At 43.2% G+C, this 25,146-nt stretch overlaps 1 protein-coding gene across 5 annotated transcripts in view; it reads right to left on the bottom strand.

Moving 5' to 3' along the window:
- Nucleotides 1-7,126: 7,126 nt before the first annotated feature.
- FBXW11 (F-box and WD repeat domain containing 11) overlaps nt 7,127-25,146 on the bottom strand; it is a 74,687-nt gene continuing 56,667 nt past the window's right edge. For all 5 annotated transcript variants that reach the window (XM_074915657.1, XM_074915658.1, XM_074915660.1 and 2 more), the window contains 8 exons: nt 18,397-18,534; nt 17,687-17,805; nt 16,431-16,680; nt 15,170-15,288; nt 14,424-14,534; nt 13,365-13,443; nt 11,656-11,844; nt 7,127-8,135 (listed from right to left, as the gene is read on the bottom strand). In XM_074915657.1, the coding sequence (XP_074771758.1) occupies nt 11,683-11,844; nt 13,365-13,443; nt 14,424-14,534; nt 15,170-15,288; nt 16,431-16,680; nt 17,687-17,805; nt 18,397-18,534 (978 nt within the window). In that variant the 3' untranslated portion in view covers nt 7,127-8,135; nt 11,656-11,682. The remainder of the gene's footprint in view (nt 8,136-11,655; nt 11,845-13,364; nt 13,444-14,423; nt 14,535-15,169; nt 15,289-16,430; nt 16,681-17,686; nt 17,806-18,396; nt 18,535-25,146) is intronic.

Genomic DNA, 25,146 nt, shown 5'->3' with positions numbered 1-25,146 from the left:
TTCCAATCCTCCCGGGGGTTTTTCACTCCTGTGAGCAGCGGCTCTGCGTTGCAGCTGAACAGCTCTTGGTAGGGGAGAGCAGTGGCTGCCTCCTGCAGGCAGGGGCATGGGCAGGGCTGGCAGCAGCCCCCCTCGGGCCCAGGGACCCAGCAGCGCTGAGCTGTGGCCACCAGAGATGCACAGCCATGCCACCATCCCCAGCGGACCGGGGCAGAGCTTGGCCCCATAGTTTTGCTGTTTGAAGGTGCGAGAGGGTGCTGGGGAGGAGGCAGTGCTGTGCCAGGGATGAAGGCACAGCGGAGGCACAGGCAGGGTGGATTTCAGGGGTAAAGTTGCTCAGAAAGACAGAAGGAAACCCTGACCTATGGCGACAAAAGGGACATCCCTGGGAAAAGAGGCAAGAAAGCTGCCACTCGTCGGGCAGATGGGAAAACAGGCCAGGACAAGGTGGTACCTGACACAACTAACAGCCCCGTGCAGCCAACAGGAAAGCAGCTCAAACCACAGGGACACCGAGGCCTTTGCTGGACCAGAGCACTACAAACCAGCTGGTCACAGGTCCCAAATCCCCTGTAGCCTCCTGAGCCCTCAGAGCATGTCACGAGTGTGCGAGCACTCAGCACCAGCCTGCCTGTTGTCACCCCTTGGCCTATTTAGGTCCTAGTTAGTAGCCAACAGGCACACACCACCTCAGTCACGAAGGGGCTGAAGGTAAGACAAAATTTTGTCCCCAGCAGTTTGTGAGCCTGGGTAGGAGGGGGACACATGCTGTCACCTCCTTCCCCGTCACCAGCACGCTGCTGGCCCTGAGCTACCCTTGCTCGGGGCACCTCCACCTGTTTCCACCTGATCTCCAGAACAATTTCTAGAGCTTTCCTCATACGACTTGTACAAGTGACAGACCTGAGATTCCTTCTGGGAGCTGTGGCATGATGAGCTCTGGCTTTCGGCAGACACCCACCACGGCCCCTCGCTGCTCCCCAAACCACGCTGTGCCGCTTGCTGTGGGCTTCAGCCCCACATCCCCCCACTGCTGCCTATGCCCGGCAGAGGGGCCAACTGCTCTGCTCAGCACCCACCCTCTGCCTCGTACCTGGTTCGCTGTTACCTTTCCATTGCTCACCTCTCATTTTCTTATGTCTGCAGTCGTGAGCAGAGCGTCCCCTGGCACACGGCCCCTGCAGTGAGTGGCTGGGGTGGGTTTGGAGGTGCAGAGCCACAGCAGAGCAAGCACATCGCTACACGGTGCCTCGCAGCCCGACCCCTGTCCCTGCAGCCCCCAGCTGCCTCCAGGGAGCCACGGGCTCGGGTGCAGGGCACCAGTGCTCAGTGCTCTTCCCTGACACCAGCAGCAATGCTCAGGGCCAGCGCGGCAGTGGGGAAGGGACGGGTCCCCAACACCATTCCGTGCTGGGCCTGAGCGCGAGCACCCGCTGCCTGCAGCACAGCCCCGGCCACAGCATGCAGCCGGCTCACAGCACTGAGCCTCTGCTGCTGCAAACGGGGCTGTGAAACCTGGAAAACTCTGGGACTGGCCTCCAACTCAGCATCTGCCTGGCTTGGCTCAGCAGCAGGGAGGACCAGGAGCACATCACCCCACGCTTAGCACCTGCTCTGCCTGCCTGGGAATCCAGGGACTGAGCATCTCTGTCCACCCAGCTTCTCCCAAGCTCTGCCAAGGGGCTGCCTTGACCCACACCAGCCCCTGGGCTCTGAAATCTGCAGCCCTCCAACCCAGAGAGTGGACTTACACCAGCAAAACCATGAATGCATGAGTTCCAAAATAGGAAAAAGTGAGAAAACAACCACTACAGCCCTGCCTGGAGTTTACAGTTACAGACACATTCGAAGCACGTCGTACCTGCACAGAGGAGGGCTCAAGGGAGGTTCACCACTGTGCACTGAAGGAAGTTTGCTCTACCCTGACCCAAACCATTTTGCTCTCCCCAGGGCAGTTCCAGCCTCAGAGGCTCATTTTGTCATGCTCCCTGCACACGTGTCTGCACACTTCACTGTAAAGCCTTAGGAAGAAAGGCCAACAAGTCATTTCATGCGCTTCCATAATTCAGCCCATCAGATGAGAGACCCTTCAAAACGGTTATTCATAGTTGGGCAAGTGCTTCCAGAGTCACCTCGCTGCCAACGAGGTAGTGTTAGAAGTGACACTCATACAGCTATCACTCAGTGTCCTGTGCACTACCCTGGTGTAGCATAAAAGCCACAGTAACGGCACTGAGGCAACATGGAGCAAAACATCTCAAGAAGAGAGAAAGGAGGCATCACATGGCTGCTGGGCTGAGCTCACCGTGGGTCCAGTCACACAGCCTGGCTGAGAGATCACCAGAGCTCCAGGCAGCGAACAGGACAGGGGTGCAGGGCTTGGCAAACAGTTAACCTTGGAGGAAGTCATTAGCTGTAACAGTATTTTTAAGTATTTAGTTAGCAAAACTTTGTTATGAATTTCCTAACGCTATTCAAGACAAGGTTGTACCTCGTACCTTACCTGTTATAAGTGGGCAGCTTAAGAAGCCGTTCATATGCATGTAGCCAGAAAGATCCGTTCCAGAAACATGTGTTACTCACCCTCCATATTGCACGAGGAGCTGGAAAGGCTTTGGGACAGGCCTGTTGCCTGATTAAAAACTCCCAGTTCCAGCCTAATGGTTGGATGTTTGCCCAGCGTGAGCTGCAGGACTGTGCTGGGCAGCCCTCGCAGCTGAGCCGGGCAAGAGCGAACACCTGAACCCCCTGTGCCCTGCAACTGCTGCCCTCCCTGGCAGGCCCTGCCCCACGGCAGGAGATGTGGCACCACCAGCCTCCACAGAAATACAAGTGGCTCACGCAGGACAGGAAAGCGAGGTGCACCTCTTTCTCCAAGTGCTCCCTGCACACGCTGCCATGGATCCTGCCTTCCCATTACCCTCTGTGCCCCTTCCCACAGCCCCAGCAGTCCTCCTCTCACTCCCCATTGGGGGCTTCTCCATCTCACAGCTGCTCAGAAGAAAAAAACAAAACAACCCAAAAAGCTTTTGGAAACAGTGAGAAGCAGAGATAAATGAAGAGCGTACATCTGGGAAGAAAAAACATGCTGCAGCAGAAGGGAGGTTCAGCAAAGTCAAGTAAAACCTTGGGCCCAAAGCTCTCAGCTCTGCACCAAGAAGGTGCAGGGCAGGACTGTTTGTAGGATCAGGCCCAAGCACCTCCTGCTCTCCCTCTCACTGCCTCCTTCAATCACACTTTCTACTGATTAATTTGACTGAAGTGCATTTGTACCAATTAAGATCAACACAGCTCCGGCCTCGCCAGCCAGCCCAGGCTGAGCTGAGTCCCATCTCAGAGGAGCCCTTCTCCAGGCAGCAGGTCTGCGAAGCGGTTACCTCACAGTGCTGGCACGGTAGGAGAGCCAGGAGTGACTTCCCTCATGGATGCACGACAGCAACCAGCCCTAGTGAGAGACGGGCAGCCCCCTCCTCCGAGCGACAGAACCAGAGCCAGGGGAGCCACCGACACCAAACCTTCTCACTAAGAGTCACAGCTCAAGTACAACAGCCCAGTCTGCTTCAGCCTCTTTGATCAGAGTTTTAAAAGAATCTCAAAAATAATGTGTAGTTCTCTGTTGAGCCCTTGTCCCCTCCAATCCTCTTGACAAACGATACCCACAGCGGTGCCGATAAGCAAACCTGCTGCTGCCCACGAGATAAACCAACACCCAGCACGAATCAGGTCAGTGACGCAGGTCCTGGTGAGCTCCCACCTCACCACCCCAGGGCACTGAGGGACCTCGCACGCCCCATCACCCCGTTGCAAAGCCCAGGCCCTTTCCCAGCGCCTGGTTACCCGAAGTGACCAGCAGTTTGGTGCAAGAGCAGCCCGGGTCCCCCTGTCCCCGGAGCAGCAGCACCCAGCAAAGCCCCGTGCTGCTGCGCCTGGTGAGGCACAAGCAGGGTGAAGGCTGGCAGCCAGCGCTGCCTCACACCCTGCAACCTCAGAAGGCTCCACGGCCCCCAGCTCCCCCCTCCTCGCCCCCATGCTCTCAGGGTGTCACGCAGCGCCCAGGACTGCGTATTGCTCCCAACCTTTGGTGGGAGGGAAGAGGCAAAAGGGGCCCCAGACCACACCAGGATGGGTGGGAGCACCCAGCAGAGGTGCCTCCACAACGGCACTATGAAGTTCTCTGGTGAGAATTAACAGATGACTGTTAAACAGGCTACAACTGCAAGGAAAAACCCAACAAAGCAACCAAAACCAAAGGCCACCCAGGTAAGATGGAATTTTAAAGTTTGACCTCAAAGTTTATACTCCAGATTTGAGCAGATGTATAGCAGAGCTTTCATGGTTTATTTGGATAACAATATTCAGCCGGACATTCACAGCCCCTTTAAATAGTTCAGTGAGGCTTCACATTTTACAGTGCACTTCTAGCAGAAAATACATGAGATTTTACTTGCTTTCCTCTCACCGAAGCGCAGCTACAACCTGAGCAGCAGCAGCAGCATTGCTTTGAAAATTATCAACCCGTGTCAGAGTGGGCCAAGAAGAATAAAAAGTTATCCACATTACAGAGACATTTTGAGGACTGAATTTGCCAATACTTAGCCAGAACTTTGTTCATATTCTTAGCACAGGGTCTATAGCACCTCTGAAAACATTAAGGTTAATTCTTCCAACATACAGCTCACCAAAAATAACACTTTCAAGAGAAGATCTCTGGCGAGCCCCACCGCCAGCACACAAAGCTGGCTCAAGCGCCGCAGAGATGCCTGGAGCGCAATGATTTAACAAGACCTTTTCAGCCCTGCTGCCCTCACACCTGGACCTTGACAAGCCACCAAGACACTGGCCTGTGCCCCCATGCTAACGGCCCGAGGCAGCAGCAGAGGATCTGCACGATCCATCACTGTGGGTCTGACTGTTGAGAAAGGAACTGGAGCTACTCATCAACCACGGAGCAGCAGCAACTTCCTGAATTGTTGAAAAGCAAACTTAACTCACAAATAAAAGTACTGACAGAAAAGCAGGGGGATAGAGGGCAAAGACGAGAGCTTTGAATTGCTTATTCTCACTAGTTGCTGCATATTAGCTAAAGAAAACCCAAGAAAAGGCTTTTCTAGAGACAGAGGTAGCATGGAAGACCCTTTCCCTGCACAGGGCTCAGAGCATGAACACGGATTGCTTTAGCAACCAAACAAACGGGTAATACTTTAAAAATTTTATCTGCGTTCTTGATAAAGAAAAAAATTCTTCTTATGATGTTTCTGCTGACGCGTGACACGGAAGCGCTGCAGCACAGGGGAGGGGTTCAGTGCTTCTGAGCGGCTGAACCAACCCAGCTCCGCTTCCCACCGCGTCCTGCCCGAGCACACACCGCCTGTAACAAGCCGCCTCGGAACCGCGCGCAGCCGGGCCACCGCAGGCGCGTTTTGGACCCAGAGCAGCCACCTGCCTCACGCTGGGCCCTGCTGAACGACTGGGCACAGGCACCCACTGGCTCTGCCCCAGCGCCCAGCACAGGCCACCGCGCCCCAGCACGCGCTCCGAGTCAGCGCAGCCAGACACTGAGCCTGCATTAACTAATGCAGAATACCGACGCTGGGTTAGATGACGTTATTTATCCATTTATTTGACAAATTAAGTTCAAACTTTTTTTTTTATTAAGCACATTCCACAGTACAAAGCTTTAGATCATGAACGATATCTGTACAATTTAACAGTTTCAAGAAGCTGTTCATACACCAACTTTCCAAACAGATAATTGGCAAACATAATTACAAGTTAGAATTAGACTATCCCAGTGCTTTGAAACATTAATATAGCAGTAATGTACAGTTGCTCAATTATGGTTAGCAAACAAAGTCCAGAGCGCAGCCAGGATCACTACCATTAATCCCAGGAGTCAAGTTCCTTGGGTGCCAATCACAAAAGTCCACTGCTATGTTACACAAAGCACAAAGAAGTTTAGACTGCATGTTCAAATACCATTATCTCCCAAGGAAAAACATGAATTTAAATCTTACACATGCATTTAAAAAAAAAAAAAGACTCCATTCTTCGAAAACAAATACCTTTTTCTTCAGGGCTGCGACAGATTTTTCTTTTTAAACAGTTTAATATTAAAGCTATTAGATGAGAGGGTAAAGTAAGACACTTTCACGAACTACTGTCAAGCTTACCAAAAAGTGATCTTATGGACGCTTAGGAGCGTGGCTTTCATCTTCTGTATTTCATCACATTCGGTCATCTCGATGAAAGAAATATTGTTGTAGTAACACGTAAATGGGAGTTTAACTTAAACACTGATCCCAACACCTCTCTCAATGTGAAGGGTGAAGAGGAGAAGACCTGAAGTCACACTTCAGTGACGGCTGGGTCACGCCTCAACGTGCGCTGTCTCTGAATTCCCTGACACAGAAGCGATGGGGCTGAGCACGGCCGTCCCGCCAGCAACGCGGGCACCGGCCCTCGGCCATCCCCCAGCCTTTCTGATTGTAAAAGGAGAAAATGCAAACCCGAGAAAGTGCTGCCAGAGGACAAAAAATACATGACGTACAAACGATCAAAGGAATGACAATACACTTCTGTGCCAGCACACACCTTCCCCAAGAAAACAGGCAGATTTCACGCTCAGCTCGACTGAAGCATTAAAGAAAAGCCACCGACAGGCGTAGTCACACACGGCTAATGCTGATAAAATAGTCATGTTTGCATTTATCCATGTCTTATTCTGACGTAAGAAAAATGCAGTAGCGTTTGTTATGACCACATAAATTAGACAGGAGACTATGACAACGTAAGAACCTACTGAGACTTCCTAATGCAAGCATGCTAATGAAGAGGGACCGTGACCAGGACACTGCAGCATGGTCACAGCTGACAGCTTCGGAAAAGAAAACCAGCACAGTAATCAGCGTGGTAACCAGAGCATTGACTTGAAGGGACCTCCACTCCACGGTGAGGAAGTGTTACAAATCAAACATAAATAAATTTAACTTTGGCCCATGGCATCTTCTCCATTGAGCAGCCGAACTAATGCTAAAGAAGGACATCAGTAGGCGTTTGTGAGGACCTACTGGTGTTAAAAGAAAGACATCTGTAAATACTGTGGCACAAAAATAAAAGATACAGAACATAAATTAAACAGTTTTTTAATTTTTAAAAAGTTTAGAAATTACATTTTAAAATATGTAGTTCCCATTAAAAAAATCCTAATGAATACTGAAAACCTCCTTTCGCAGAGAAAATGTCTAGGTAACTCATATTAACCCCTACAGTGCCAGTAGTTAGAAGATCCTGCTGCCAAGTGCTACCACATTTTGTATTAGTGTGTAGTGTCAGGAAATCCTGACTCCTAGCACCTGGAGGTTACACTGTTATGTACATTATATCTACATGCTTATACAGTATTTGAAATGAGGCAAGCACACATGGAAAGGTTTTACTATACCAAACATTAGGAAGCGTAGGACGGCTGTAGTACAGAGCACAGTTAAAAGGAAAAGACAGTGCTATACACTAGTTTAGATAACCTAGCCTGAATTACAGGTAATCTTTAATTTAAAAGAAATTATTGGTGCAGAAACAAGTAAACGGTAATCCAAAAATATTACTGAGCAATTCAGAAATATTTCTAAGAGTCCAACGTACACTCCTATCAAACAAAACGGGCTCTGAATCTGTCATGAGAGTAAAGTCTAAAGGACAATGGTGACTTTGAAAGCAAAGCTCTGTACATTCTGGGTATGTGTTTGGCACCCAATTTTCATTGGAGAATGTTTTTTTCTTTAAAGTCAGACAAAAGTGCAAAGCAATATAAATTAGGCCAAGTCCTTTCTTGACTTCTGATTTATTTCTGAAAAACAAGCCATCAGAGTTCAGTTTCTACGGACAATTTACATGTGAAGCTTTGGATTTCTCATTGCAGGGAAGGATAGGCTTCTGAAATTCATCTACTCGAAGTCAGTGAATTTGTAGTAAATTCAGAGACGACCACTGAGAGCAGGAAAGATTAAGAAATTTAGATAGAGAATTGTGCTGCTTTGCATCTACACAGCATCTAGAACCAATTCTGACTTTAGTTGTCAATCAACATCTTCAGGCATGTAGTAGCCAAAAATCCAGTAGTTCAAGACTGTGAAACCCTGAAAAAGACAAAAGACAAGCTGATCTGACAGAAGATACAAATTTAAAAAAGCAACATCTGGAGGAGATTAAGCCTACACCATCTTTTGCACTCCAGGCTGAAACTAGGAGGGCAAAATACCTGTGAGGAGTGCATGCTTATGTGACACATTAAGGGGGCTGTTAAATACTTCCCTTTGTGCTAGAATTCCTTCTTTCAAGGAGAGGTGCACCTCCACAGGACATTGTCTTCCTTGTACAACATGCTCTGAATTCAGTTGAAGAGCAAGATTCTCAATGGCACTGCTCCTCGGGGGCTCACCTATAGCTTGGCAGTTTTCTTACGTGTAGTAAGAACCAAAAACCCTCTTACAGGTGAACCACAAGCTAGTCTCACTAAATGCTGAACGCTATTTACTGAAACACTGACCTACATACAACAGCAAGAAAACTTTCCTTTCTTCTCCACACTGCAGAGGAGCAACTTTTGCACAGGATACAAGTTCAGTTTCTTTAATACATGAATTTTTAGGAAAACAGACAAAAAGCCTCACATAGTTTTATATTTCGGTTACCTTTTCCAGCCACATGACTCCATTATTACCTTGGAGACAGTGCAAGTTCTTGAGTGTAGTTAAATCTGAACTTTCATTTTACCTGCCACTTCCCAAAACCATTTTTATGGACTACGGAGAACTACCCTCTTCTGATACGGAATTTCCATGAAAGGTTAAAACTTCTTTAGGCACTTCCCCCTGACTTCCCTTCCCCCAGCCCAAGGCCCAGTGCTTAATATAAAAATATTAGACTATCATATGGTAACAATTTTTATCATGTTACAATAAACAACAGGAATTCAACAGAAAGCAATAAAAATCTCGCAGTCAACTGCCAGGACTGTCAAAAATGATCCGCTTTGAAGAGGCATAACATTGCAAGCCTTGTAAAAAAGTGTACAGGGCTGCTTCAAAATTCAGAAAACTATAGTGCTTGAAAGCATATAAAACTGTTTCATTAAATGTCATACTGAAATATTAGCTGTTTGACCATAATTTTATGTAGATTTATGTTTTTTGGATTCTGAAGTCAAACAAACCTGTCAAAAAGTGACATCACAGCATCTCTCCTATATAGGAAATAATTATTAAGGGACTGTCATTACCAACACCAACAACTCCCAGGATATGGAGGTCTGCGTGGTTTCAGTTGTGCGTCATGGGACAAGTCAGACATAAGCCGTGCAAAACTGTCAAGTGTGCAGAATTTGAACAGAAGAACACGCTGCCAAAGGCATTTCATATTTCACTGACAAATCTCAATGACAGTGGGTCTTGTGGGCCACATGTGGCAAGACCGGAAAGTAAGACAACAGCATATTGCTGGTCAAGCAAATTGATATAAATTTTATTCAAGTCCTAATTTCTTTTGTGCTTACGACATGCATGTGCAGCTTTTCCATGAATCAAAATGAAAAGAAGCTTGCCAAATTTTTTTAAGAAAAACAAAACAAAATGAAAAGAATTTGGCAGTCTCAAGTTATCTTCTAAGTTAACAGAAGAAAGGACTGGTGTATTAACTGGAAGATAGATGGAGATGGTTCCTAAAACTACTGTCATCCTCTCACACAGCCTATTCTATTTGCCTGGAAAGTCAAAGAAAATAAATAGAATTACCCAGAAAGGAGGAAAAAAAGTTTTCCATAGAGAGGGAAAACCATTCAACCTCAACAAGCCTTGGGGTTTCCACAGCAGAAGGTCACTCAGGTATGGACCCAGGTGGCACAGAAGCCAACAGCAGTATCTCTGTCTTAAAAGGAGCCGGACAAAGTCCCTAGGGACATTACCATCAGCGACAGCATCAAGCTTTCCACAGCAAGGAAGCAAGTGTATCATCCTGGATCAAACAAAATACTTCTGAAGTGGAAGTCACTGGTAAGCAGCATTAGAGGACCTGGCTCTCTGGGTAGTTTCAGGATTTATCTTGCAGAAAGTTGTATCTTTGAGTCACTTCCCTATCCTGTACAAACATTAAGTTTAGCAGTTCAGCCTTTTCAGATTTCTGTTGTCCTACTGCAGGCAGGATAAGGAAGCCCACGAGTTCTAGAAAACTACCCCTGCAGCAGTGTTCTTAAAATGTGGTTTTAAGAGGAAGTTTCATTAACTGCTGATTCTGCACCCTAGCTCATCATCATAGCATAAGACTTCTTCCTTAATCATGGGCCTAATTATATTAACTAATTACAGGTTCAGAAAGACAGGCAACTCAGTCTAGCAATGGCCAGCTCAGTCAAACGTAACGAGCCAACAGATCCAAGTGTCATATCCAGAGAGGACATTATCTTGGCCTTTTTGAAAATGAGTAGGAGTTCAGTTATAGGAAAGGCAGCCAATGCTTTCCTGAGGAATGCTTACAGGTGATAGAAAACTAATTTTTAAGAACCAGCATCTCAAAGAAGCAAAGTGTGTCTTGTCTTCACAAGGGAAGGTAATTCCTAGCCAGAAGCAGAGATCCTACAGAAAAGAGCAGAAAAACCTGAGGAACTCATTGCCACAGCAGAGGTAAGTATATACAGATAGATAACGAAAATCCATGCTTACAAGAAGACAGGGAAAGCTTTTCCCACAGTGCTTAAGCAAACTATCAATTATCTACTTCAAATAAAATAAATCCTTCCTGTTGGGGCAATGTTACTCCCAACTCCTCTTGCTGCGGTGTCTCCACTTCCTTGGAAGCATCCAGTCTCAGCACTGGCAGACAGGGGACTGGAGGAAGGGGCGACTGCTCTGCTTTAGTAAGGCAGTCTCTGTTTCCAAGTCCCAGCATTCACAGCTATTTATAGTCTGAAGTGCAATTGTTGGCAGAAATATAGATGACATAAGGAAAAGAATCCACTGTCCTAACAAACAGATCTACAGCAGAGCTTTTACCCACCGTGCTTCAAGAACTAAATGAAGCTGACTTGCAGAAAAATGGAAACAAAATCAGCAAAGTTCATGTGCACCATTTCTGACAGCTCTGAGTTGTCACATTGCCTAACATGATGTAATTTTTAGTTCTGAAAGCTTTCCCTACTATTTGTGGTTATCACAGAACTGCTTGTTTCTGATGAGCATTTGTCCAAAGATCATACACATGTTCAGTTTATTAGAGATGCGTTACAATGCTCATTACAAAGCTTCATACAGTGAGCAGATGCATCAAGAACTCTAAAAGGCTCTGATTTCACAGGGTATCTGGAACCCTGCGCAACACACCAAGTCTCCTCAATTTCCATGAATGTTGTGAATACATAGTAACTTTCCATAAAAACCTGCAGTACCCATTTATAAACAGGAGGAATTTTAGAAGGGGGTAAGATAACATGACAAGTTTTATAAGATGAAGCATGACCATACAAAGACTAGAGAGTGAAAGAATGGCATAAATAGGTTTTATTTTCTTAAGGAAAACACCAGCTTGTTGTTTTAACTAAGCCAACCTGCAGGCAGAGTAATAATTTCAGATATTTATAATAGATCCGATAAAAAGAGGGAGACTTACCTTCTAAGGGTAATAAAGTGCAGACTGTTATCTGGAGATGTAAGTGTATGTTCTAGATGGAGAGCGGGTCTCATTCTGGGCACTGGGTGGCACATTTAAGAAATCCCAAATCAGAATTGTATCATCATGGGAACTACTAATGATCTGAAATTCATCAAACTGGAGTCTAAAGACACGTCCTGAATGTTCCTGTGAGCAACATGAAATCAGTTAGCAAGGCAAAAAGAGTAACATTTCATTACATCTATACTCACATGTGTATCTACACACAGGATGGTCTATTCAAACTCTGGTGTGCTGATTAAGAAACCCTTAGTTATAATTTCACTCAGGTTTAAGAGAAGCAGATATTTATGTAGGCCTTTTTCAGCAAAACACAGGGCTTCCAAATCCAGTGTGTGGAAACCCTGAGCCTCCCCTGAAGGGGCCAGCCATAGAGGCTGAGATTATTAAAGACAAAAGCAGTCTATCAATCAAGAAGCAGCAATTTAGAAGATTGGCCGGCACTGACAAGATGCCCAGGCTCCTTCTCTTACATAACATTTGCATTCAACACTGCTGCTAACTCCCTTTTTGTACAGCCCTAATACACCACATCACAGCCTCACGCAGGACGCGCTGCTGACAGGATCATTGCAGCTCACTTACTAGTCAAGATGACTGCTCAAACGCTGCCATAAGAAAGGGAGGTGGGGGATACGTGCTCTGTCAGCTCTTTCAAGAAATCTCAAAATAGCTCTGAGGCCCAGAAAAGGTTGTCCTCTTTGTCCTGCTTATCCATTTTTAATAAATTCAAATTGAATATGCTACTTTCATTAGAGAACTAACCGCAGGTGTCAGACTGATCTCCAAACTATAACCTGAGCTACAGTATACCCAACAGAGGGAAAAGAATTAACTTTTTCAGTAAAACTAAATACACCACATTCACATGGAATAAATCTCTATGCAAAGACTACTGAATAAAAGAAAAATTAGAAGTCTTCCTAGCCATGTAAGAGCTTATTTAGGTGTTGGACAGACCAAGCACATGCTGAATTAGCCAGTTACCATCACATAGTCAATAACTCTGGGGTGCTACTATCTTCTCAAACTGACTCCTGAAGTAAAATTTCATGCAAGTTTCAGTGAAAAGAACAATGAACTGATTTCCCCGATCTATTTTTAATTGTCTATTGCCATAAACCAAAACCCTCACTAGAAAGAAAAATATAACTTAAGTAACAGCCTTAAATCCAATAGTCCCCTGAAGTGATTAGAGTTCCTGTGGTAATCCATCTGACTCAACCTCCCTCCCCTCTTCATATCTCTTCCTTCCAAACTGAAGGGTTAGGAGAAAGATTGGGAAAGGCTCACAAAATTCCTCCCCCTGTTTTTAATAAGAGGAAATTTAAAGCCAGCCCCACAATGACATTAGGGAAACACACCAGTAACTAAAATTATTTGATACAGTGTCATGATGTTTGGGTTTGGTTTTTTTAGAGTATCCAAGAATCTCAACCTAGAAAAACTTGATCTTTCTGTTAAGCTCAGATCCAAATCATTCAGGATATAACAATAGATAATTTTTTCTTTATTCTTAGAATAAGAAGCAACATAGGCTTTATAAAACATCCCAAGTTTCTCACCTATCCCACTATAATGTAATAAAATGCCTCTGACTTACACATAAGATTTCAGATAACCCCAAATGAATTAATTTTACATACCACTAACGTACGCAAGCATAATGTACTTGCTGGGGCACGAGGGTCAAGAGCAGCTTGCAAGTCCCAGACTTTAATTTTGCTATAAAGTAAAATGAGAAGGTCATTATGAAAGCATTATTTCAAGTATAAGCCGAGAAGAAACATCTAAAGCAATGGAAAGCACACCAGATTTTCTCTACAGATAGTTCATCAGGATCTATCAAAATGTTAAATTCTACCTTCTCTAAAACATTAATGCTAAATCTCATAAAAACACAGATAGTTTTGTATTTGTTTTTAGCAGCAAATACAGTGATGACTTTGTGATGGACCAAATGGGTTGGTTATATGAAAGACAAATTGACTATGTATGCACAAGCCATTCTGGAACTGCATCTCGAAAGCTCACAGCACTACTGATGAGGTGCAAAGTTCCAGTGGGAATTCAGCTGGGTCTGCCAACCCCAGTGAAACACTAAACCCAAATAAAAGGCTAGAAACAGACACAGTTCAAGAATTGTTTTCAGTAACTTTACTGTTCACTGGAAGTATAAATCAGGCAGAGAAAGAAATAGACAATTTGGCCATGGATGTTAGCTATTGTGAATCCACTACATACCAAAAATACTGAGCAGGTTAGAAGCACTAAGCCCTCAACCCAACAGAAATGGTCACTAAAGACTTCTGAGAGCCCCACAAGATATATTTACACTTGTAATAAACATTTTCAGTGTTGCTGTCTCATAAAAATAGAAAGACTAAACTACTCTGAGCACACAGGACCTGGTGCGGACCAGTTCCCAAGAGAAGAAACAAAGGAATGTCACTTCAGCCAAACAAAAGTTTACTTTCTTCAGAATGTCAAGCTTGAGTGATAACACAATTTAGGAGTGTGCTAAAGAGCACCAGAAAAGCAGTTTCTTGGCTCCTTAGAACTGTAGTCTGCTGCACTGACGTGCTCAAGCAGAAGCCATTCAGTTAAATATTGATCCACTAGTCAATTCCGAAAAGAAACCTTACACAAGGGAATACAAGGCTCAGTGACTTTCAGAAGATGCTTTGCTAAGACGTAAAACATACCCATCATAGGCTCCACTAACAATCCTCTTATTGTCGAACCTGATGCATCGAACCAGTTCTTCGTGGCCTTCTAATACTCTTAAACAGGCACCACATTCAATGTCCCATAACCTTAAGAGAACAGAGGAGAAAGTCTTTGAGCACTCCAGGTTGAGCACTGTCCCTCAGCCTCACACGCAGTGATTTAAGCGACTGAATGGTTCTCGTGGGAGACATGACATAATTTGCTTTAAAAGGCATGAAAACCATGAGATGTTCCTTGCGTGCAATTCAGAGATAAGCTTGTGGTGCAGCTGCAGTATATCAAAATTAACTCAGTCGTTCAAAATTACCTACAAGTAAAGGTTGGATACATGATAAGTCATCTTGGGAAACTTTAATACACTCTATTCTATTCTACATAAAGCAATGATTACAGGTTCAGAATATAGTTAAGAAAACCAGTTACCAATGTCTTCCTCATCTCTCCAAGGAGAAGACAAGGTGATGAAATAGCAATAGTTAAGAAGCTTTGTTTACCTTTGACATAAACCTCTGCGTCCCACTTCACATCAGAGGGATGTGATATGTTTACTCTCACATTGAGTTAAGTTTCATTCATACATTATCTGCTCCAATCGCAAGACATTCCAAGGATGTTTTGCACATGCAGCAGTGCAGGACAGCATCAAAGGTCAGGGGAAATCCTGTTTTCACACATGCAAACGTACACTATTACACACTGAAAGCAGCTTGTGGGCACCCACCTAATGGTATTGTCTGAAGATCCACTGACAACTAGTCGATCCCTGTACTGGAGGCATGCAATGCCACGCTTGTGCCCATTTAGAGTACGAACAAACTCGCAAGTACTTGTACTCCAGACCTGTGAAACAAGATAAACGCTCCTCTGAGAATTACGCCCAAACAAGGTTTTTGAATTTCAATAGAAGCCGTTGCAAATTCATAAACAGAAGAGGTCTGAGGCTGACAGTTGCTGGACAGTGGAATGAAAATTTGCGTAGTATTTTATAGGCAAAGAGTGGGTACCTGGCGTTAAGGCAGACTGGTGCTATGGGGACCTATCAGTGATAAGAGCCATGGGCACTGCTACTGCACACCGAGTCAAGGAGAAAAGTTGGGGGGGTTGTATGTAAAACATTTTCAGGTGGTAGACACTGCCCAAATGATTTCAAAAACTTGATTACACTTGAATCTTGTTAAGTTAGCAATCATTTTTAAAAGTAGAAGTTATCACACACACAAAAACCCCACATTTTTTTAATCAAAGAAATTGCTAGCAATCTACTAGTAAGAGAAGGCCAAACCCGTGGCTTATAAAAGTTTGGTGGCCGCTTCCTTCTTAATGTTAAATGATTCAATCGACTTTGCCCATTTTTAATGAACTGTAATTAAAGTTGTAACAGAGAGTATCCAGTGGCTCATTTTCCAACACAGAGTGCAGCAGGATCTCCAGCAGATATCTGGACATTAAACTGCCAAGAGCTTTTTGGCACAGTCTAAGGTAGAGGGAAGGGTGGAAACGCCTTTGTTATATTAATACACTCTGGGTAACTCAAATCTTCTGGTATGTAATTGTCTTCAAATACAGCCTCTTAATTCTTCAAACATGGCAAAGTCTGGTTGAGCTGCTGGGAAGACGTGGTGAGGAAAAGCAACTGCTGACAAGTTTCACGTCTGGAGCAAGACTGCCAATTGAAATAAAAAATACTGCTTGGGAAAAACAACAAAATGTGCCACATTTAACAAACAAACCGATCTCGAGACTAAAGTTCAAACAGTGAACGGGCTTTATTTTTTTGCAATTGTATGACAGAAGCCACAAAAATGTTACGAGCCTAGTTAAGCACGTAAAGACATAAACAGCTAGCTAGAGGAAGCGGCTAGCTGAATGGTAAAGGCACAGAACTGCTTACGAACACCTTGGCTACTCAGAGTTGAACAATGCTCAGAAGCTTTTCTGGCTCGGTAGGCATGCAGGCCTGGACCAGAGCTCTGCCAACTTACTTTAATGGTCCTGTCACCTGACGCTGACACAATATACTTGTCATCGAAGTCTACCACGTTAACAGCAGCACGATGGCCAACTAAGACACGGCGCAGGGTGATGTCAGTAGGTGATGCCATATCCCAAACAGCAATTGATCTGTCCTTCGAACACGTCACCATTAAGCCGTTACTGAACCTCAGATGAAGCACTGCCTCATTGTGATGAATCAATGTGTTCAGAACTTCACCTGTATTTACATCCCAAACTCTGCAAAAGAAAACAATTTTATTATAAATGAAGAATGACGGCTGTACATGGTAAAAAGCATAAACATGCACGTCTGCTACTACCTAATGGAGAGCCATCTGGTTGTTTAGGGCTTGGGGAAGGCAGGAAGATGGGTGCTGGGGAAGTATCCTTGTTCATGTCTCAGACTCACAAGCAACAATTAAACAGCAATGAACAATTAGGCCAGGAAATGCCTAAGCTGGGACCACTGTTAATAGAAAGAGCTGCTTAACAATTCTACAACTCTCCAGGATGACTAAAGCTTGTACAATGTATAAATTGATAGAGCAGACCAAAGCAATTACTATCCAATATGTTGGGGTTTTTTTCAGTTTTACACCATTCATTCAGATTCTGCACATGCCAGTAGCAACCGGGATGCAGCACTCTCCAGGGCTACCTAATAGCTTACATGAAGTGAAAACAATTTATAATACCTGAAGGGTGTTAAGATCAGCTCTTAACTTTTGAAAAGCTTCATAGAGATTGACACTGGTATACCAATGCAAGACACCAGTGGAGATAAGGCCCTTCCACTGAACTGTACCTGATCATCTTTATATTGGATATCTACTGACCACTGAAATCATACAAGAATTTAAACTCAGTATCATCAAAATTGCAGTCAGACAAGTGCTCCATATATACCAAATACCCTTTCATTAATAGTCACAATTAAGAGATGTCAGAAGGGTACAAGAAACCCTAAATGAAGAAATTATTGCATAGTTGGCCATCAACCATTCTACAACTTCAGGATATGCCTTGAAAGGTCATATTTCTTCAGAATTCTAACACTAAAAAGAGACAGATTTGGAAAAAAAAAAAAGTACTGAACATGATGATTTGCCAAGTATAAGTATCCTGGTTTTGGAATAAGAGTATCACATTCATATTAGGGATGTTTTCTGATATTTAGAGATTATTGTAAATATTCCCAGCCCTGATACTGAAATGATTTTTGTGCAAAAAAATTAACACTCACCTCACTGTAGAATCTGAAGATCCAGTTACAATGACTCTTTCATCATACTGCAGACAAAGAACTGAGCCAGTATGTCCCGTTAATACTTTCAAACATTCCAAGCTTGTTTTGTCCCAAATCTATTAAAAACAAGAAGCATACTGCCTTATCAAAATCAAGAATATGGATCCAAGACTTGAACATTGCCACAACTGTGAAGGAATAAAACTAGAGATAGCAGGGAGAATCCATGGGCAGTTAGTCTGTCCAACCAGTGGGCCTGCCCTCCCTTTTACCTTAAGGAAGTCTTGATGCAAGTTTTTGACAGAATAGTGAAATAAACAGTGATTATGAAAAGATAAAAGCCTGTTTTGCAAAAGGAAATGCCATGGACAATTAGCACAAAAGCAATCTACTAGCATGAAAGTAAACTATTAACAATGGCACAGCCAAGGACAGTGGCACACACAGCCTACATTCATGTTATGTGAACGCTGATTTCACAAGCACTTCTTTGTGGTCAATAGTATTGATCTCCAGCTGGCAGCCCCCAAAGTTTCCAGAGCAAAGTGCAGGTGAGAACCTTGTCAGGCTACAGAAGACATCCCGCCCTCATAAACCCTACACAGGTAAATACTGTACCACAAAGAGACAAGAGAAATCAAGGAAACACAAGCAGCTAGCTTGCCAAGGCAGAATTACCCACTTTGCTCTAGGGAAAAAGTGTTTACCTTAATGGAGTTATCTCGTAGGCCACTGATAATCTTTTCGTCATCATACTGTAAACAGTAGACACCTTTGCTGTTTTCAGAGCGGCACTGAATCCTTTGCAAATTATGTCGCCCACATCGCCAGTTAGATTCTATAGTCTGACAAGAGGAGAAACAATCAGGAGTTAAACACAAGGCTGCATGCTTGAGCATGACTCCTCCAACACATACACAGCAATCTTCCACTTCTATGTACTTCATCCTTAAATCTGAAACACATGAAACTTAAATGATCTTTTCTCACCCTTAATAAAAATACACAAAATACAATGAATTAGAATTAGGACCTTTATAATTTGTCATAACAAAAGCTGTGTTCAGTGGTGAAAATTATGGTCAGCTAACCTTAATGATAATTTCCAAAGGAGCTATTAGAGAGATACATTTCATAACGATTCAGTTCCACCCCATATTTACACAGCCACCTGACATAAGCAGCCAAGATTAAACCAAAAGTTCACATGGTGCCCTGTTTGGCCTCACCTCAGTTACTAACGTTACAGAACTTCTGCGTCCAACAGGGACGTGATGGGAGTGCTGGGACCCTTCCCTCCCCTACCCAGTCATTTTACCTATTAACTGTTATTTCACATCTTAGAAAGGGATTTTTCAATATGAAAGCCTCCTCTAAGAACCGCACAGCCTGATAAAAATAAAACTGAACAGGAACTGTAAGATTTCAAATAATCCCTCCCCTTCAAATCTGTGGCAGTGTAATTCTCAACATTTTCATTCTGAGAGATAATTTTAAGGAAAGAGACCTGACACACCTTAAAAAGCTGCAAAGTATTCACAGCAAAACCAGGATGATTTCCATGTTTTAATCAGCTTTATTACTTGTAAGACAAAGAACACTGGTTTCAAAGAAATGTGGGATTTTGGATAGGAAGTTCATAAAAACAATCATAAGAGAACTGGTGTGCTGAACTCCGGGCCAACACCTGCAGTACCTAGACAGGCTGGGATGCTTTCTGTCTTCCAGTATAGGCATCAGAATAGGCCATTTATTTAGCCATTTCCCTGGGATCCCCCCCAAATACTGTACGGAAGCCTGGGGAGAAGCTGATCGACTGCCAGTTTGTTTGGAAAAGCATACTTATAACCAAATCCTAACTTTCTAAGCAATAACAGGCACCTCTGCAGCTCCTCTGAGACTGGAAAAAACTGAAATGCTTATTAAAGACAAAAGTGCAGTGTGACTATGACATCCCAATTCTAGGAAATCATGTCTGCTCCAAGGGAAAACTAACCTACCACTTTGTTTTCCATGCATTTGTTCATTCAATTGTCTCCCGTTATGCAATTTGGAGAGAATTATACATAGTTATAACACAAACCTGATGTGCCACAGGAATTTGTCTAAATCATAAGTACTAAGAGATGCTTCTAGAGGAGCATGCTGACAAGTTATTCATCCTCTCTCATTCTTTTCCAATTTGGTGGGGAAGCTAATGAAATTAAGATAACAAGTCATCTGTCAGTTTGGGATCAGCTTTTCTGGCCAGCTAGTGCACTGCTGATTGTCAGAGCAGGAACTTGGGCTTAAAATGTTCAAATCTGACACTGTACTGGTTCAGCCTTGGACTCCTGCCTTGAAGGTAGTAGACTGCTCATTATGCTGCTTGCTCAGCACGGGATGGAGGTTTTGAGGAGGAAGGACAGACAATTCTCAAGCTTTATCTGAAGATTTATCATCCATGCTAGGAGGGCAGAACTGCATCTCATTAACTCCTTTGCTGCTACAGAGGTGACCCTCAGAAACAGGAGAGAATTTTAGACATTAATAGCATGAATCAATATAATTACAGATCTGAAGGCAAGACAGTTAAAAAAGCAATACTAACACTGAAGAAACAGAAGATAAAGCATCACAGATTTTGACTTAGCCATTTTAACTAGTTTTAGAAACCATATACATTGAGATATTCAATTCCACGAAGTCTTAAGGGAGAGTTTCCCTAAAGCAATGTTCTTGGACAGATCTGAAATAAGCAGTTGTACATAACACGTGCCGGATTACTCTAGCTGCTGCGTGCTCAAACGCCACTTGAGGAACCTTCACACCTCAGCTTCCTGCAACAGTGATTACCTATAGCTACAGAATACATTAAGAACACCAAAATTCAGAAATTTTGCTTGTAACAGTTTCCTAAACAAAACAGCAGTCAGTAAAAGTATGCTCACCAGACATTCAGAATGCTAGCTGGTTTAATTCTTAAAAGCTCATGATAAGAAGCTCCTTAAGTTCCCCAGAAGAAAATATTGGCTTCAAATGAAAGAAACTAAAGTATTATTAATATCTATGTGAAGGCACAATAAAGCAGTAAGTCATACGCAGGTGCACACTTTAATTCTGTGAATAGATGTCATTTCATTTAGACATTATACGGTGTGGCTACTGTGGGAAAATACTTCATGTTTTTTGAGAACTTGTAAAATCCCCTTACACTGCGTAAATTTTCAATATGCTGGGAAAGTAGCCACAATACACAGAGAATATACAGCAGCATTTCAATTGGCAATAGAGTGGAAACAGATGTGGACGTATAGAGAAATAACATTATTTTAGATGACTAAATACGGCTGAGTGGGTGGGCAACCTGGAGGACCCTCCGAAAAGAAACATGTTTAATACAATACTGGCAACCACATTAAAGCTTCTTGCTATAGGAAATTTCTGGTTGTTACTGAATAGTGCAGTTAGTAAAAAATCTTCATCTGCAACCTCCTTTCAGGAGATATCTTAATAAACCATGTATACACCAAGTAGGTAGGCAGGCGTAGACAAGGGGAGGAAAAAATTGCTGTGGTTTACAGACTGTTACAAGCATCAGGGAGTCAATAATGAAGGGACACATGGTTTAATTGCATATTTATGGTACCAAACCTAATATCGATATATGCAACACTCACTACTGTATTTTCTACAGATCCCCTCAAAGTCTCCAAAACGACTTTCTCTAAACTTAGGTTTCACAATTAAAGGCAAGATGTAGCAGAAAAAAGTTTCTCACACTTTCCTAAAAGCTCACTAGAGCACCAGCAGCAAGTAGCTGACAAATGCTGTATAACCAACAAAATCTGGACATACAAGGGATAAAGACCAAGCAGAAAGCCAAAGCATCTGCCACAGCAGGAGAGCCATTTGGCAGCTGAAGAAATGCATAAATGGATAAAAAAAGGCATTTTGAAAGAGAAGTACACATAGAAAATAGTCCAAGATGTAGATGTATAGCCAAGCCTTGACCATGCCAGAATATGTTCATTGGTACAAAGACGCACAGTAAAAAAAGATGCAATTCATCTGGATTAACAGCTGGAACATTAAGTATACATTGGAAGTGTTAAGGATAATCTACCAGGAATGGGGTTTTTTCCCATTTGATAATGTACACTGTGTTCAGCTCCTTGGCTAAAAATTGCATTTTTATTCTTGTGACTGTTATTGCAGAGTAAGTGGGTTTATCTTAATCCCATAAACCAAGGAGTTTCTGTTCCCTCTGAATACACAGTTCTGCAAGACAAATGGCACAGAAAAAAGGAAAAGGAATATACACATTTGTTACACAGGTAGGGATTTTTCCTAAAGTATTAGGCATTCACACCAGGGGCAGTTAAAATCCAAACCCTTGTTGTTCACATGCTTTCTTCAAAGAGAAAAAAGAAAACCCCTCCTGGCTGTGGCAGAGTAAAGGCAGAAGCAAAAGAACTTGGGTCATCAGGATAGGGAGGGCTTAATATTTTGTTCATTATAAAGTTAAGAGGATTTGATAAGCAAAGACAAAAAAATGACAGCTTGGCTACAGCACCAGGCTCCCTGCACCTTTCAGACCTTTCCTCTCTTGGACTCTCTGAAGATGCTACAACCATTAGGGGAAAAAACCAGCATTGAGTTCTTGAAGGAGTCCCTGGATCCTGGTTTGAGTCTGAAAATCACTACTGGGTCTCCAAGTGGCTGTTAGACAGTGAGGACCAAAGAGCTTTTGTAGCATCTGTATCAGCCTGAAGGAGAAAGGCTACATGATGCTTATTACCTAGAAAGTTTGAACTGGTCTTCATGAGGAAACTGCAGAGAGCTAGAGAGCTAGCTGTCCTGTCAGTACCACCAGCATAAACCACAAGCTTTCTGACCACACAGGGATGACTGCCTCACAGCAACAGATGACAAAACGTGTCAGCAGCAAAGCCTCCTTCCAAAGCAGCCTGCAGAGGTAGGAAAACCCTGCACGTAAAGAGCATCACCACCTTTCTTGTGAGTGTCATCACTTCTCTAAACCACTGTTAAGGAGTAAAGTGCCCGTGGCAGGCTTGTAGCAGCAAAGACTAAAAACTCACAGACCACAGGAAGTGGATCAGCACTGGGGCAGGTATTGTATGTGGACAGCAATAAAATCCCTACACCAAAGCAGTATGGCAGAAAAAGTACTTGCACTGTATCCAACATTCCCTTTGTAAAACATAACTGCTCCTTAGACCAGCTGCATAATGGAAATGATAAACAAATTATGTGGTAAGGTCCACAGAGCTTACATCTCAACAGAGCAGCTGAAGAGGTTTGGCTGCAGGCATGGTACACCTGATTACACATTCACTAGACTTGAGCATAGTATCACCTGAGCTACTGAACACGTCTTTAGAAGCGAGCAGCAGGGTATACAGATGTCCACACCAACACCTTGAACATAAACTGCCACTACTATTAGAAGAGAGAACACCAAGTGCTGCAAACCATACACCACCACACCTTGCCATTTATTATCCTACGGTTACAATAAAGAATATTGCCTTTCCCTACTAATTCTCTTACGCTATTTCACGGAAAAGCTGAACCAACGTGATACATCATATACTACAGGACTCAGAAGAGTGACTAGATTTTTGAATTTACTCTTAAAATGCCTTGAAATGTGGAAGGCAGCAGCTACACAACTGAGAGCTGCATGACACTGTGTCCCTCATATGACAGCTGTTTAGTGTTGAAGTTAAAATCTGTACACTACTGATCTGAAAATGCAGGCATGACTGCTCATCTAAGGAATTTGCATATTCCACTGCCAATAATTCTTCATATTTTAGATTATTCACAATTAAAACTGAGAGTCCAGAAGAAAACAGAAAGTTACATGGAAGAAATTGTTGCCATGTTACAGGGCAAGAGGCAGTAAAAAGGAACATAGTAAACAAATGCAAGGAAGTAAAGCTAAGCAAAGATTAATTCAAAACAGCAATCAACTGATTTTTGATATTTACCTCATTTCATGCAAATAGAATTCATGTAAGAATAAAAACCACCTTTATGAAGAATAACTGAAGCAAGTCTAACAAACAGAGAAATAGGGATTCGCTATACCCCACCAACATGTAATATATGCTAATTTTTATACATATGTATGTATACATTTAAAGTTCAGCATGCATTTAATACAAGCAGAAAGGCCCACTTTCACAAAATAAAAAAATGGAAAAAAAACTTCCAATAACCGAAAAGTGGGCTTCTGGCTTGATTTATACAAATCACAGTATACTCAGGCTATGTTTTGAAGAACAGCCTGAAATCAAAGCGAGGCCAAAAAGCTAGAAGTGTACTACTGAGAGCCACTCTATGTCTGAACACTACATGGGGATTTCAGATCAGTTTGGGGTAAAATATCATGTTTAGTATGAACTCCAAGACAAGAAGAACAGCCATAAACACTGAAGACCAAAAATCTAAACAACTCTAGAGAAAAAGGAATGGGAAGCTTTTCCTAGCAAGTGTTACAATTAAATCATGATTTCTTGGCAGAATTCAAAACCTAAAAATTAAGTTCCTAATGTTTACAGCTGCTTAGATAAGATCCAAATGTGGACAATATAAATTGATGAAGTGTTGTCTCTTTCTACATGCGATTGATCCAATATGTATGAAGTTGCTCAAACATCCACCAAGTAAAACTATTCCTGAGTCTCACTGCAGCTTTGCTGAAACCTTTTGAAAGGCACATTTAAAAAGAACAAACTTACGATGTTGAGCACAATAAATCTGGACAGTAGAATATGCTAACGTTTTACAGAATAAAAGGAGAAGACTTGCAGAAACGCATTAAAGGCCACTGACATACAAGGAATATAGGAAATCACTGTGGGAGAAAGCTGACAGTGTAATTCTGACCATTTCATCAAGCATGAAGAAAAGACAGTTCTCTGAGTGTCAAAAAGGTGTTATACAGCAGAGAGAGCTTAGGCAAATCAGTTAAAAAGGCAACGTGAACTGAAGTTTCAGACCTAAAGAACAGTAATTCAGTATTAGGACTATCTCACTGCCCCGGTTGGTGGTAGAGCCTGATTTGTTGAGGGAGACAGAACTGACTGCAGAGATAGGACATGAGAGACTCTGATTACTCCCATGTAGATGAAGTGTAGCTACATCATGTCCCCATGCCCTGCCCCATGCATCTGTTACTGGATGCTGTCAAGAGACAGGATGCTGTGGTAGCCAGTCCTTGATCTAACTGCTACAGCTGCTATGTTTCTCCAGGGAGGGAGTAACAAATCCTCTCAGGAGAACCTGTAACTGGACGATGCAGATGAACAAAGCAGTTGCTCTTTCCTGAAAGGTCTGCCTTCTCTATCAAGCACCTCTGCAAACGCAGCCACAAAGCACGAGATCCCAAAACAGATTCAGGGGCAGTGTCTGATAAAGAAAACCTATTTCATCTCTGCAGCTGCAAT

The sequence above is a fragment of the Athene noctua genome, chromosome 12 (genome assembly GCF_965140245.1).
Source record: "Athene noctua chromosome 12, bAthNoc1.hap1.1, whole genome shotgun sequence".
NCBI classification, from domain to species: domain Eukaryota; kingdom Metazoa; phylum Chordata; class Aves; order Strigiformes; family Strigidae; genus Athene; species Athene noctua.
The sequence above is the reverse complement of the archived record's forward strand: the minus strand, read 5'-3'. Positions and strand labels throughout refer to the sequence as shown.